A 16,917-nucleotide genomic window follows, 5' to 3' on the forward strand; every position below is an offset into this window, starting at 1 on the left:
GAGGTGTATTTTGACCTATCTCTACCTGGTAAGGATTTTTGTGTGGACTTACATTTTTTTTTTTTTTTTTTTTTAAGATTAACTTCCCTTAGTTGTTACTATAAATAACTTATATTGTAACATTTTTATAATTGACCGTAGGGAAAAACCAAGACTTCTTTTCTGTGGTACAATATAGAAGTTACTTCCAAATCTTAGGTGTATTTTAAGGTATCTCTACCTGGTAAGGAGTTTTATGTGGATTTAGAAAAAAAAGAGAATTACAATAATTACTAAACAACCACAAAATAAAAATTCCATTTGCAAATACAGGTGCTAGTGTAAATAAATTTGCTGTGACGGGCGTATATTGTGACATTCTGGCACTCTTGTTCCTATAAATAAATATCACCATTTCCATTTAGTCACTGAAACAATTGTGTAACATGTTGATATGCCATAATGAATTAAATTTCTTGGAGGCCAGGAGGAACTCTCACTAAAATAAAGTTTTCATCTTTCATTGTGTTTGACATTATTTAGAACATTTTGATGTTTCGTTTCAGTCTCACATTAACAAACATTTGGGTACATGAAAATGTTCAAAATAATGAATTATGACCCTTTTTACTTAGAATTTCTGTTTCTTTTTGATGTTTTTCGCTATATCTCTGTTGTTACAAAATGGATTTGATTCAAACTTAAAATTGTTGTTCCACATTATCATCCCAGTAATACCCCGTTTTAACTTAGAATATATCAGGTTCATCTTGTGGTGCACTTTTCTCTATATCAGTAATACCGGATTGATTTGATTAAAACTTACTTATTATGACACATGGGGCATTACTCTTGCAGAAAACTTCCATGAATTATATCCCTTTTATACTTATGTAATATTTTATACACATTTCCTCTATTTCTGTATTACTTAATTTATACATTTGACACAGGCATAATCTTTGTCTAATATCTTCATTCACATTGGAGTCACTAATAACTCCAGAGACAGCTCCAGCTTCCTCACATGTACCCAATTTCAGGCTGTCTCGTGTAACGTCTATGAAAAGTGTGTCAATAGATAACGCGTTTGAAACGAGAAATACGAAAAATTTTAAATCTTTATAATATTGAAAATAGTTTTTTTTTATCGTATTACTGCTCATTTGCTTATATCAAATGCCTTTTTATTTATCATTAATTTACTTATTTATTTGTCTGTTTATTATTAATTTATTCATTTATAAATTCCTGAAAGTCAGAAATGTCAGATCAAAAAATGTCATAACCAGCTACATTTTAATCTACACTAAAGTCATGCTATAAGGAATATATACAACAGTTGTTTCAAAACGATAAGTTTCTTTTCTCTCACATATACCTCAGTATAAGCCACAAAAAGAATCTAGAAAAAGCCCCCCGAAAACATGAAAACAACCCCTTTTATACCATTACAAAATACTGGAAATATGGTAAATATGGTATGCTGTCTCATAAATCATTATAGCATTAGCTAGGTAGCAAAGACCATAGAGATTTATCGAGCTACATGTTGACATACAAACTGACCCTAGCTGATCACAGCGTTCTGCAGAATGGGATCCTGGAAAACCTAGGATGGGCTCATGGGATGGGCTCGTGGGATGGGATGGGATGGGCTCAAGGACATGGGCTGAACTTATTTGCCCCTAAAATTTTCTCAGATTCTCGAAGGTTTCTTAAGGTGAACAGTTCTCTATAAAATAAATGATACTCCTGGGAATTCATGCCGTACTGTCAATAAGATCTGGTCGAGAGTAACAAAATGGGGTAACGTCTTATTCTCGGCATGTTCTAATCTCTGGCCTGGCCTGGCCTGGCCCGATGAGCCCAATTTCCGACTGAGCCGGGCCAGGCCAGGCCAGGCCAGGCCATAGATTTCAATTTCGTGAAAGTGATTTCTATAGCAACTTTAAAATCTGACTATTGGAATAAGTTTGGATATTTCAGACATTGTATAAATACATTTTAAACTCCCACTCTGTAAAATTATACACCTGGGAATAAGCCTGTAGCTAACAAAACTATTATGTCTAATCTAAGGGTGATGCCTGATTAATTGTTATGACTATTATCAGGGGATCTCCACCTCAATTGACCCTTGACTGGTGGTTTGGTTTTCCCCAAATTGAATAACCTAACTAATTTTATTATTTTGTCTATTGAGGATTATTTAGTACTGTCTGAAATTATTGAACTAGCACTCAAGAATATATTTTGTATGCTTCTGTAAAAAAAACTGTGCCCAAACATAAATAAAAATATAAATATTGAAAATCAAATAAAATATAAACATTTCTTTACTGCCAGGTCGTACATGCAGATAAAGTTGTGCTGATAAACGTTCAGCTACCAATCTCGGGACTGTAAGTTCGAAACACATGTTTGATCATTTTCATTATCATTTTTTTTAAATTTCCTCTGTAAACTTAGAATGCAGGAAAATTACCACTTATCGTGATTTATTGTTCATTTATTGAAAGAAATACACAAGTATTTGACATTATTCTACATACAAGTTATTACAATAAAATGTTGTAAGAATAAAACCAGTATCAATAAAATGACATTATACTGATTTAATGAAAACAATCTGAATTGAAATCGAACCCACGGTAACATGTGTGAAAGTCGGAGAACTTATCACTACGCCACTGTGCCATTGGTAAACTTTGCATGTTATTTTGGTCAATTTCGGTTACAAAAATGATGTAAAATAAAGAGTGGCACCTGTCAATACTAACGGACAACAACTTTCAATTTCTAAAAAAGTAGTAATGCTACCTCCGTTCTAGAACCTGGGATAGTATGGTGCGGGGAAGCGATATATAAATTTTGTAGTTTAGGTTATACACATACTGAATATTTTTGTAAGATTATTTTTATATTGATCTAAGTATGTGGAAAAAAATCATACAAAGTCTTGTGAAACAGGCTCAAGAGCATCTTTTAGCATGAAATATATCACTTAGAAATAACATAAACGCAATGCACCATTATTTTTTTGTGCAAGAAAAATATCAATAATCTAAAATGCCAACACCCTGACAATGAGTTAGAGGTCCCACAATTAATGAATATTATTTTCATTACTTTTCCATAGATTGAACATCAGCTTAACTAAACCAAACACATTAAAAGTTCAACTGAACAGTTAAAAGGTCAGCTAAGGATAGAAGGGACACAACCTGTAATTACAATTCCCATAGAGATGTGTTCTCAGTGCATGTAAATATTCAGTTATATTGCAGCAGGTAAACTTATCAATGAAATTAGCCATTAGTTTTAAAACCAAGTGTTAAAGTTGACTTTCAATAATTTAATTACAGAAAAAAATGGGTAGTTATCATTTAGTTACACCATTTTCTTCAGTGCAAATCTGTATTTCAAATAAGATGAATGACAACTAATTAATGATTCTCCAGAGGACTGGTTGACATGCAGCAAGTAAACAATGCAGGTTAATACTGCCTGCTATTGTAATTGTATATTTAGATTTTATGCCATTCATTTGTCTATGTATAATAAAATCTGGCCTGGCCTGGCCCGGCCCAGTACAAAATAGAGCTCATCGGGCCAGGCCAGGCCAGGCCAGGCCGGGCCAGGCCAGGCCAGAGATTAGAACATGCCCTTATTCTCTAGGTTAATAACAGTAACTACATTTTCTTATTATTGTTATCATTATTATTGTTAATTCTCTTGATCCAGTCAGTAGTACACTTAATAAAACAGTATTAATTTTAACGTAATATTATGAAAAATAAAAAACACGTAGAACAGTAATAATTTTAAAGTAATATTATGAAAATTAAAAAATATATACTTCTTGCATGTGTATTTATAAGTGATACCTTTATGAAATAAAAGTAGACTTATATAGCGGAAGAAATGTATTTGAATATCGAAACAAAACAATTTGGTATTATGAAGATAAAGGGTAGAATTACATGTATATATGTCACAGGGAGAAAAATGATGAATTCAGCAGTTGACCTCTAACCCAAGTCAGAGAATGAACCTACAACATTAATTTGTTTGATGAAATTTAATTCTGAGAGAAAATATGAAATTGAACTTATAATAAATCAATTCTGAAAAAAAAGTTACTGAAAATAAAAAGAAAACAATAATTGACAAATTTCAGAATAAAAAGATGACAGAAATGAATTTAATATATTAGACATATTATAACATATGAAAAGGGGGATTCTCAAACATATGGCAATTTTCAATTTATTGGTAATAGATTTTGATGTTTACATTAACACAAAGTGGACAATAAATGACCATATTTTGTTCCAAATAATTACTTTTTAGTTCTACTTATCACAAAAAAAAAGATGTTTACATTAACACCAAGTGGACAATAAATGATTATATTTTGTTCAAAATAATTGCTTTATTTTTTTATTTTTTTTGCTTTACTTATAAAAAAAAGATGTTTACATTAACACCAAGTGGACAATAAATGATTATATTTTGTTCAAAATAATTGCTTTTTCGCTTTACTTATGATAAAAAATACAGTCCATAAGTTTTTCATCACTTATATTGGACCCGTAGAAGTACATTCTAACAAGTTAGAAGACTAAGTGTTGGTATTTTTTTTCTTTGTTTCCCTTCTTGGCAGCCAATACAGTGTGAGTCTCACATCTGGGAATTGTAATTACAGGCTGTGTCCCTGTTATCCTTAGCTGACCTCTTAATTGCCCAGTTGAACTTTTAATTCATGTTTCTCACTATATATTTCTCTGACCTTGGGCCCACGATCCCATGACCTTCAGCCCATCCCATCCCATCCCACGAGCCCATCCCAGGTTTTCCAGGCTGCCCTGCAGAATGTAGCAGAGATTCCTCTAAGGGAAAGAAAATAAGACAACATTTAAATCGTTAAAAAATTACAACATCACGCACCTGCTTTTTTGTCCTGCTTGTTTTTTGCCTTTTTCTTGTTTATTAAATTCTTTCGCGCTTCACATTTATCCCCTCGAAGGAGAGCGGGTATATTGTTTTGCTGAAGGTCGGTCCGTCCGTCGGAGGAGGACCATTCGGTTTCCGATCAATAACTGGAGAATGCTTAATCTCAAATTGTTCAAACTTCATAGGATGATTGTCTGTGGTGAGCAGATGACCCACTTCGTTTTGGATGTCAGTAGATGAAAGAGCAAGGTCACAGTGATACTGAGACTGAAAACAGTTTCTGCTCAATAACTTAAGAACGCTTTGGCACACAGTCGTTAAACTTCATTGGATTACTGCCTGTGGTTAGTAGATACCGCAGTTGTTGTTTTATTTTTTGATGTGTTAGAAGGTCAAAGGTCTCAGTTACATTGATATCTAGACTGAATAGCGAAAGAACGCTTCGGCTGTCAGTCTTCATGCGATGGTTGCCAGTAGTCAGTATATGACCCCCATTGTTTTTTAAAGAAATTTGGTAAAAGGTCAAGGTCATAACATTCGAAATTACATACCCACTTGCCTCAGACATGCCATCATTGGGGCATATGTGTGTTATACAAACAGTTCTTGTTAGCTTTGTATTTTGTCTTTGTGTATAATTCAATAAGTAAACATTCTTCCTATGCCCAAGAACTGCTTCGTTTTCTTTTCTTCCATTATTTCGTTCTTTCCGTATATAATGGTTCAGGATCATATAATTACTGTTTGGTCCACCTAATCCGTTAACAGGGTACGTTTCGTGAATAGCGGCTTTATTTTGCAAGATCCAGATATAAACTATACATCTATCTAAATGTAGCCGAGGGTGGTAGTAGGATCTTTTTGAATTTTTAAAATATCTTTAATAATGTCAATTTTTTTACCCTGTACTCCTCCGTGCCATCCACCACCTCTCCCCCTCCCTCACCCCCACAATATTTTGGCAATAACACTCATACTATTTACAGATGGTCAATTTATGAAATTTCTTGCATGTTTCCAAACATACGTTTTAATAACAAATGTTCAACAAAATCGAACAATGCAACGACCCATTTTTAGAAATTTCATATACGCACCATTTGTAATCTGAAAGATATATTGCCAAAATACCGAGGGGCGTTAGTAAATACGAACAATCAGTTAAATGCTACTTTTCTTACCAAAGTTAAAATCTACATCAACATTAATTGTATGATTTATTATTGATATATATCTGTATCATCAAAAATAGCTCTCACATGTCTGAAGTAGTATGCATGAAAGATAGAAGCGTATTGTATACCTTGTGCAGTGGATTAATATACATATATTTCAATTAATTGTCTATATATCAATTAAATATTTATTTATTCATTTCATCATACAGAAAGTTGATAAAACTGATTATTTTTAGAGCTACTGATGCATTTCGCCAAAAAAAGTTTTATGTGTACCTTAGACTGGCACCAGTCGTTAGAGTCCTTCAAAACAAATATCTCTACTATAAAATCCTCTTTAATAGCGCTTTCTTGAAAAATTTACAATATCTCTTATCTCTGACTCTAAGGTTGAGACGAGCCTAGAGAGAAAATGTTGTTTTTTTCTGAGAAAATATCAGTGTCAGTATGAAGAAAGAAATTAACATTACTACAGATTATTTTATCTCAACAGACTTTGTAAGCCTATGTGTACCTGTGTATCATATATTCAATACATTTTTGTATTTAAAATGCCACGTCATTGTTACTACATTTTAATGAAATCTGTGCTTGTTTTTTGTTGTTGTTTTTTTTTACAATGTAAACGTTGATGTATACTTTCTATTACAATTATATATTTTCCTTTTAATCAGCGATGTAATAATATATGTATTTTAATTAGATGTCGAAATCTACGCTTTTTATTAAAATAGTTTCTCATACACAACAATGGTTTATTTTGTATCTTAATAAGCGTGTATACTTATCAAATGTATTATCGGTCAATAGTTTTGACTATTTAATCTTAAGCCATTCCGACAGAGAACAATAGTTTTGACTATTGAACGGGAAGTATTTTATTACGTGACATCAGAAATAAATTAAGATTTGACTTAAAACCAGCACAGTCTAGTGTTCGACTATAGACCGGTCAATATCACAAACTATGGACTGGTGATTTATACAAGGAGTTATGTTATAAATCCTGTTATGCCTCTTTTGTCAACTAGTAGTAATGACTAGGCTGATAAGATAGTTAACAAGCGGGCCAACTTCTCATACCTTGCATTGATCTTCCATTGAAATTCCCTCCCTTCCTTCATTCTGAAATGTTTACTATGATAAAACATTTATTTATACATATGCTCGACACGCAAGGCATTTTTTGAAAAAACGTGGAATATTACATGGTGCCTTGCTCCTACATCTCAAGCGAAACAGAAAATACTCTTCCCCATATCCAAACACGCCATCACACACCTAAAAAACTTTCCAGGGTATATACCCTGGCCCAACCGGCGCCAGCACCACCACCTCAATTAGAATTTTCACCATCATCATTCCCCTCCCCTCCCCCCCTTTCACCCTCGCGACCCCTCACTTAAGATTATGGATTTTTTACGTAGTGGTGTTCGTCTCGTCTGTTTGCATGATTTTTCCCGCAAACCGCACATTTCAACTCCGACAATTAGTTAATGTTAAAGCGTGTGTATATTCAGGATGAGAAAACCGAGCATTTTTAATTTTAAAAGCTAAAATGTTATATCGTACATCACCACTGATCACAGTCTCCCTGTTTTCTTTTCTCGAAACCATAATATTGTAAAACGATCAGTAAAACACACAAAGACTGCATGATTTTCACTGTATATATCAAACACAAATATAGAAATAGAAAGTGAATGTTACATGCATGAATTAATAAGACGTTAATAGTCTATAAATACGACCTTCAAACCCAAGTGTAGAAGCCGTGCTCTATGGCTGTAGCAACATTTATTACCCGCGTGGTGTCTGGGCTTGAGGCGCGTAAACTGATTGATCACTGGGTGTCAGAGTGTTACTACATCATTCAAGTATTTCTTTCTCTTTGTTGTCTGTAAGTGATCCGTATTCCTGTATTTGGCGTTTGTCTCAGTATCTATTAAAAGGGATCACATGGAAATTAATTAATATTGATGTAAAGTCAATTAAGTACACCAATATTTAATCTTAATAACAGCCAAACACTTTTTTGGCATCTTGGCGGAAACTTAGTTCAGCCAACGTGAAAATCTTTGAAATATTTTATTAAAGATATGCCAAAAGCCACTTCGACTATATATGAGCCGCGCCATGAGAAAACCAACATAGTGCGTTTGCGACCAGCATGGATCCAGACCAGCCTGCGCGCCCGCTGTTCGCAAACAGTTTCTCTAATTGCAATAGGCTTTGAAAGCGAATAGAATGGATCCTGATGCGCAGGCTGGTCTGGATCCATGCTGGTCACAAACGCACTATGTTGGTTTTCTCATGGCGCGGCTCATATAAAGAAGCTGATCTTTGGCAGAAGAACTATCTAATTTATCTTTCTTCAAAGGCATTGGTTTTGCCAAATTTTGCCACCTGAAAAAACTAAAACAGTAAAAAAAAAAGTCAAACTGTCTGGGTTAGTAGCTTATTTCAGTATTTTCGTGTCATAATCACATGACAAGCTTTTCTAAACAGATATAAATATAAGCACAAAGTATGACTTGTGTGTTCATAGAACAATGGTGTCCCTATCTACATATTGTCGATGTGGGGGAGGAGTGAGAGGTGGTTGTAAATCCCAACTAAAACAAGAAGTAACATTCTTATAGTTTCACTATTCCTGAGACACATACGACACGAACTTTTAGCTTTGTGTGAATTTTTGTGAAATTTATTCAAATACCTGGTTTATACCATCTCAATATCTACGTTAATTGTAAAGACTTACAAAACTATGTATAGACTGGACGAACTATGAATGTATGTATGTACTTATTGACTATTGATCAGTAATCAGCGCGTGAGTGTAAATGTAATTAGCATAAAGAAAGACGAACTTTTGATGAACCTCATACGTGAATATCCAATATTACTCGTAAGATGTTCATGCGCTGTGCATGCGACCTAACATATTCACGAGGTGGTAGAATGTTGCAAATTTCCTTTTTAATGGGTAACGCCCTTCTATGTAAATGCCTTTTGGCTAAAATACGTTTTTCTAGTCATCGGTTGTCGCTGAAAACATCAGTAATTTTATGCTTGGATTCAGTGTAACAGTTGTTATATTTTCTGGTCCTTTGGCATCATCGGGTCCATTCAATACATGTGTAATAGAGTTCCGCTTAAGCCGGTGCTAGGGTGCGTGCATAAGAGGTGTTGCACATTTCATTACCTCAATCAAACTAAGTCTGCTATTATTACTTTGCTTGGTTGCATTCTGTGCTTCCACAGGATCTTTTTATAGATTTTATTACTTTAAATAAATTAAATTGAGAATCATTTTAATTTTTTTTCACTATACATCTTGTCAAAAAGTGACTTACCAAAATTTCAATTTATAAGAGCTACATTTCTGCCAACCGTTTGAAATACAATCATCGGGAGGTACCATTAAACATGAAAGAAATGTACAGTTAACCATTGACAGTTGACTTTTTTGACCACCTTTTTAAATGACGTCAGTATTTCTTCCTTTCTTCCTGCCCACATACATACCAATCCCCGTAAAACAAATTACCAAGGAGGAATACAAACTCTTTACTGAGGTTATTTACATTGAATCCAGATAACGTAAATAATGGTCACAATTTATATTAACCGCTACAAATCACTGAAAATTAATGTTAAGACAAGAGAGGATAGAGCTAAATATAATTTATAAAGGCAAACAATCTCAAAATTGTAGGCCTACTATCAGTTTAGGCAGAAATACATTGTACGAATATAAATAACGCGTATATATTTACACATATATGATATTACTACGAAAAAAAAGATATGTAATGCTGTCACTACATAAAACATATGTAATTGATAAATGGCACAAGATTTACGACTTTTTTCTGAAATAGCAAGAAAAACATCAGATAATACTTAGTTGATGATTATGGAGAATTGATAGTAACAGTGTACCCGTAAATATTGGTGGTAAAAGAAAATGCAGGAACGTTGAACGTTATTTACACAGTAAAAAATATCATACAATGCAGAATGCGAAAACAGCTGTTGATGCAGATACAAATAAACATAACGAAGGGGAACAACTCCGACAGTCATGTTTACATACATGCGTAAAACGATCCACACAGACCACATTTCTTGTGTTAAAAATGAACTAAATTTTAATAACATTTCTTGTATATAGTGGTATATAAAGGATAGAACACTCTAAACCACGTGCAGTTTACCGGGAAATTTATTAGCAAGATGCACTTGTCGTAATCTATCTATATCGATATTTTCACGTTTCCTCTGCATGTCTAGTACGTGGGATTCTCAATTTTCCAATTTCCTACGTTCGTGAAGGAGACAGTAAATTTATACCAGTACTTACATATTGTACCGAGTATTCAGAAACTTCAATGAACTTAAAAGACCTGGTGCTGACTGTTCAAGTCTTACCGGGGTCAATGTCTGCCCTGTCTCTTGTGGTAGTGGGGTGGTGAAAAGGGCAGCATGAATGCCACCATATAACCATTTTTTCTCAAGTTGAATACCGAACAGGCCAAATAGATGCCTTCCCTCCTAGTAAAATATATCACTGTCACACTGACAAAATAGAAATACAATGTCATAATAAATGAAATCACTACCGAAATATTTCAATAATTTGAATTATTTTAACTGCGTCTTTTTTTTTTTTTTTTTTTTGTTTGATTAATACAACCACGGGCTCTACTCACCCACTGATGATGTAAGATCGATCACTGATCATTCTCCTGACGGGTGGTTCACATTCATGGTGATGAAACCCGCACGCTACAACACGCACGTACTGGTTGTTTTTTTCTTTGATGTTTGTTACCATGTATTACACATATAACGCTTACGCATATTTTATGCACAACTAATTTTAATACATTATATTTAGACAGCTGATATAAGCGTGGAGTTTCCAACACACCGTGAAGAATCCAAAAATAAACTAATGCGGACAACTTGGTCGAATCCGAAAGTGATATTATATGTGTCGTTTCCGACAAACGTTCACAAGTAGTAAATGCAGCTACTGTTAGGAATAAAGATATATTTTAAAATACATAAAATTTTATCAGTATTTCATCAAGATTTTTACAAGATTCAATTACTTCACCACGACTATATCGATACGTTTTATGATACTATTTGGTTTGACTGAATCCGCTAATCCTCTCGTTTAACATGTGATACATGACCTGACCGATTTCTGCATGTTTACCATTCTACCAGCACGAGGTTAGATGATGATCTTACATATAAGATCAGCACCCGCTGGCCGAATTTGTTCAAAACTCAAAAAGTGTCGTTCATATCAGACGTGCGTACGGATAAAGCAAAATATTGTGATATTTTCTATTGTGTGTTACTAGGATTAAAATACAAAGGTAATTAGATTATTATATATTAATATAAAGTTTGCTAAATTACTGGATCTTAACTGTTTAAGTTACCTCTAACATATTTTTTCTTTTTACAACAGTATTTTTCTTGATTAATAATTTTATGGTGGTATTAATGAATTATTCTGGAATTATGTTCTGAGAAAGGATTATATCTGTAGACAAAATAAAGATATCGGTAAAGATTAAAATTAAAAACAAAAAATCAGTTGAAATCGAAATTGGGATATAGTAATGATTAAGTTTCTTTTTCGAGTGTTAAAAACAGTTAGAATAGTATGGTATTTCCCATTGCTGTGATCAGTATCAATGGTGCTAAAAACCAAAGAACTGATGTGGTGAAGATTCACGGCTAAATTTGGTTAAGATCTAGTCATTCAAATGTAGTTTATGCATGTCCTGCTTCTGGTTCATTTTCAATGATAAGACAGTACTGTATAACTTTGTTAAAAAAACACAGGTTAAAGAGCCATTTTTTGGTTCGTGTGGTGTGTATTAAAACTTTAAAAGTCAGTCAGTCAATCGATCGAGTGAGTGACCTTGCAAACTCACTACTTGAACAGCTGATCAAATAATGTTTACACTGCGCATGCGTAAGCATGATTAACGCATGCTGACCTTAGATGTCGGGTCGTAAACAAGTTGTTTGTTAATTCAGACAAAAACTGTGGACTAAACAACATTCTTACAGAGGTTTGTTAGGACGCATAGACTATTCCGCGGGATAAATAAGTTTATTAAATATATTTTATTAGAATCCTTGGATTATTTTTTTATTGTAATATGGGCAAAGCAGAAGATAGTGGTTGGAATCAATTTGTTTAAGTCAATATTTTAATGCTTTAATAATTGTTTTCAGAAGCGAAAATGTTGGACAACGAAGTAAACAAGAATGAGCAGGTACAGGTTGCGAGAAGAGTGATGTTGGGCAACGTTTCCGAGGGAATATCCTCGCTGTCCGCTATGCCCTTGGAGAGCAGTTCAGTCATGTCCGAAATGCCAAGGTGTCCTAAAGGAGGGGTAATTGTCAAGGTAATTCTATTTTATTCTTTGACAAGTGCAAAAATATTTTTTTAAGTAACTCTATTTTCTTATTTATTTAAATTCGAAAGGATGGATTGACCTTTAATGTTGAAGACATTATCGATCAGGCTAAAAATAGTTTGTTTAAGACCAAGGTAATTTTTGTTCAATATTTTGTGGATATTTTTATTCTAAATTGATCTTTTTTTCAGACTGATATTTATATTTCCATTAATTTTTCGTTTTAGGTGTGCTATGCTGGTATTTGTTATTCTGAGGGTTACGTCAGAAAAAGTCAATTCAGACCGGCTCTTCCAGGTAAACAACATGTACCTTTACCAGTTCATGAAGGTGCGCACATCTTGTCATCAATAGCTAAAGATGGCTTTACCTATATTTTCCCGCCAAAACTTGCACCTAGTCCCCTGACGCGAGTTTCTTTTTCACAGTATGATAGTAGTGTCTCATCCCACCAAATCTTGTAATAATTAATCGTTGATATTAACATTGAAACAAAATTCAGTTATGTGACATGGTGCTAGTAGTCTCAGCTTTTCTCCTAGCTAGCTTATATAGATCTCTCCTGCCGCCTGGAAGCTGAATGATAAGATGTGCTCCTTCGCTGTACGTTGTCTTTCTGTTTCCGCCTGCTGTCTGTTTGTCCAAGTTGCTTTATTTTACAAACTATTTATACTTGATATGACATTAATAAAAATCATTATTGAATTTGAATAAATTAATTCGGATGATAATGTTAGTTACTTTGCTTGAAAGAAATTATTTATGTTTGTTGTAACTTAAAATCAGGTTTTTTTTAATTATGGCATTTTGTTGTTCATTGAACATGGCTTATATGGCATTTTATTGCATATTTCAGGTATTGAAATAGCTGGTGTTGTAAATGACGTTTGCAATACATTACCCAATTCCAACATAATTCCTGGTGACAAAGTTATCATATTCCCAGACGAAGACATGAGAAATGACGGATTCCGGGAATTCATTGCAGTTGAGGATACAGAGAACATTGTGCAGATTCCAAGCAGTATTCCGCTAGAGGTCGCTTCCATGCTTCCCGGCAGTGCACTCTCTGCCTACAATGCTGTTTTAAAGGCACAGCCACATGTTGAAAAACTACAAAAAGTCAAATGTAAGTAAACAATTTTTGTATATTAAGAAATGATCGTGTCCTTGTAAAGGTCAAACTTAAACTACTAGTAAACAAATTGTTTCTTCTATAAATATCGATTTACACTGCTGTGGATATTTCGTAATACAATGGAGTCACAGTGACTTTTATGCAGTAATGATCAATTTTTCATTTACAACCACTGTTTTATTTACTTACAGCCTGTGTAAACGTCCTTGTGGTCGGAGCTGGAAGTTTAGGTCTGTGGACATTGAGATTAGCCAATTACCTCATCGGACAAGAAAACAGCAACATCAGACTGTTTGTGGCAGACAATAGTATTGATAAATTGATCACTGCACAGGAGCATGATTGTCACGACATCATTCACTGGTGCGAGGAAGACCACGAGCAATACATCATTGAACGAACCCTGGACGCATGCAGAGGAGGCGTGGATGTTGTCGTGGATTTTGTCAGCTCTCCAAGAACAATGATGAGGTCACTGAAATGTCTAAACAGAGTACGTATTTATTTTTTATTTTTTTTAAGGAAAAAAGCAATCAGTTAATAAAGCAGTCGGGTATTAGCATAGTAGAATATTATTGAAAATAGGTTTGACTATAAATATACGGTCAGATGGGAATTTTTTATATATATTTTTTTAGAATTGCCATTGTTCAAATCTAAATTTGCCAATGTTTTGATTAAACTTTTGAAACTCGGCTTGGCATATGTGCAGTTATTTGTAATGTTTGGTTTTCTGTGTTGCAGGAGGGGTTGATCTTGGTTGGAGGCAACGCTATGGCAGAGGTGTCAATTAACTTGAACACATTGGCCGCCAAACAACAGAGTATTGTTGGAATCCCAAGAGGCACAGTAGAACAGCTTCGATTTCTTGTCGAGACAGTTGCAGACAAAAAGGTGAATACACTTAGAAATTATTTTAGGCTTTATGTTTTCAAAGTTAACCATTACTTTACTACTTGAATTGAATCCAGATTAGCAATTGCATGGCACATGTTCCAAATTTTGAAATAAATATACAGGGTGTAGGGTTAAATAACTGTTAACTTTAAGCTTTGCCAAGTTTTTAAGATGTATATCAGACATGTTGTTGTAAGATATGAAGGTATTCAAACTATTGAATTTCGAATGATATATTCATATCATCTTGTTTGTATATTCAGATTGAACCACCAAGTTTCTCGGTCCATAATGTTGAGGAAACTGGTCAGGTGCTAGAGGAATTGTACGAGTGCAGGCTGACAGGCAGAGCTGTTCTGAGATTCAACTACGACAATACAACATCTGGAACAGCTGACATCACGGACAACTAGTCCAAGCGCATAAATACATTAACAGTTAGTGAAATTAGTTTTCGCGACGACTTTTTTGTCAACGCAAACATAAATCCCACTGGCATTTACTCGCACTGATCTCAGGATTGTATGGGCGGTGTACGGGGTTTATTGCGGTCAGTATTCCAAAGATTTAGATCTGACGAGCTGCTGTGCTAAGCGACAATTACTGCAGAATTTGTTGCTAAGCTACGGTTGATACAGACGCAAGGCTTTGGTTTCCATAGTCAGGCACATGGTGCTAATACTGGACAGAGATTTGGACTCTGTAGAGAATACAAGAGATTAAAAGATATGTCTTTGATATATTTAACCAACGACTTTTAGATATGACGAGACCAGTTTCGTTCACCAGATATATACAGTTTATTCCATCATATAGAAACATTAGAACAGACAAATCAACATCTGATTCTCATCTACCTAACATTTATAAATTTAGTATCGTAAGAACAAAAACAAATTTTATATGGTTTAGGCTTCTGAAGGTGTTATGTCGAGACTCTTGAAAAAAAAAAGATAAAATGTGATTGCAGTTATGGCTTGGCCATTGTGGAATTTGTGTATAGAATGTGCTTAAAAACTATTTGGTGCAAAAAATGAATAAAATCTCATTCTTAAATAGTTACATGTAAGTGTAGAAGTCGTGTCTGTTCATTTACAAATTTATTTTGTATAAATTCCATTTTTACTGTGATTCATATTATGATGTTTGTTTTATTGCATGATTTTAACATAAAATGTTGTTGAATGTTTGTGCGGCAAAGTGCTAAGTTTGAAAGTATGTTTTTATTGACTAGTTTAATGTTAACTATTGAAAAGTGTTCAGATTCTTTGTAATTTATATGATAAAAGTTAAAAAATATGTTCAAGAAAAATTATTAAAATGTTCTGAAAAGATCAACAGTCTTTTAGTTTTCTTTATGTGTTATAGTTTACATGGTTTGTGGGTACAAGTATGGTGTAAGTCCGGATAACGATAGTTCCGTTTGTCTGTCCGTTTCACTACCTTTGTCGATATAACTAAAAATGCAGATCAGTTGAGAAGTGGTGTATTGGTCTGTAAAAACCAGAACAAAAAAGAGGTCGTAAAAATAACTTGACTGGAACGCAAAGCAGTTGTGTTTTGTTGTTTATCTGCCTTTGTTTTTATGCACAACACGTGCTAATCAATACAGCTTTGCCTCTGTAAATATTACACGGCAAAATTTAGTGAGAGTATACATAAACTTGTATCACGAGTTTCATAAAACTGGAAAAACACCAGCACGCTATCGGCATTCACTGTGAGTCATGCAAGTATCTGATCTAGTTTACGGCAACAAAAACGTTGCAGCCTTATAAATAATTTTGTCAGTTCGCCAGTTTGAAATATGCTATGAATTTTGTGGCCGGCAAGTTAATTTTCATGAATGTAAATTAAGACGAGGGCTTTATGATATATACAAATCTACATGTATAATCGCCAGTAGACTAACCACTAGACTGATAATAACTATATTTCTATATTTTTCCTTTTTAGACAAATTCAATTTCATAGAGACAAAAGCCAGTATATTTTAGAGGTTTTCACACAGGACTGATGTTGATATGATATTGGACATAGGATATAGACTGGCTCAGTTCACTACATTCAATCGTAAAAAGATATATCATAGTCTAGGAGCTAGTCTAACTCACCAGTGGCATAAGAAAATGAAAATAAAAAAGAACCTGATTTCATGGCTGTAAACAATGTAATATTACACAAACATATCGAACAATCTGGCAAAGGATGTTATAGCTTTAAAATATAGGAAATCTGATGCGTCAAAAAAGATATGGCAAACATAAAAAAAATGAATGCAAATAAACAAAGAAAAATAGAAAACAATATC

At 33.9% G+C, this 16,917-nt stretch overlaps 1 protein-coding gene across 2 annotated transcripts; it reads left to right on the forward strand.

The window, feature by feature from the left end:
* Positions 1-11,367: 11,367 nt before the first annotated feature.
* LOC123535595 (uncharacterized) lies at positions 11,368-15,944 on the forward strand. Of its 2 annotated transcripts, none has more exons than XM_045318306.2 (7): positions 11,368-11,512; positions 12,387-12,559; positions 12,799-12,868; positions 13,428-13,700; positions 13,901-14,202; positions 14,454-14,603; positions 14,870-15,944. In XM_045318306.2, exons 2-7 carry the CDS (start codon positions 12,395-12,397, stop codon positions 15,017-15,019), a joined length of 1,110 nt encoding a protein of 369 aa, XP_045174241.1. In that variant the 5' UTR covers positions 11,368-11,512; positions 12,387-12,394; the 3' UTR covers positions 15,020-15,944. The 2 variants fall into 2 exon arrangements, with proteins under 2 accessions (XP_045174241.1, XP_045174242.1); XM_045318307.2 differs by lacking the exon at positions 11,368-11,512 and adding an exon at positions 12,198-12,220.
* The last annotated feature ends 973 nt before the right edge of the window (positions 15,945-16,917 follow it).

This window comes from Mercenaria mercenaria, chromosome 17 (assembly GCF_021730395.1).
Source record: "Mercenaria mercenaria strain notata chromosome 17, MADL_Memer_1, whole genome shotgun sequence".
Lineage (NCBI taxonomy): Eukaryota > Metazoa > Mollusca > Bivalvia > Venerida > Veneridae > Mercenaria > Mercenaria mercenaria.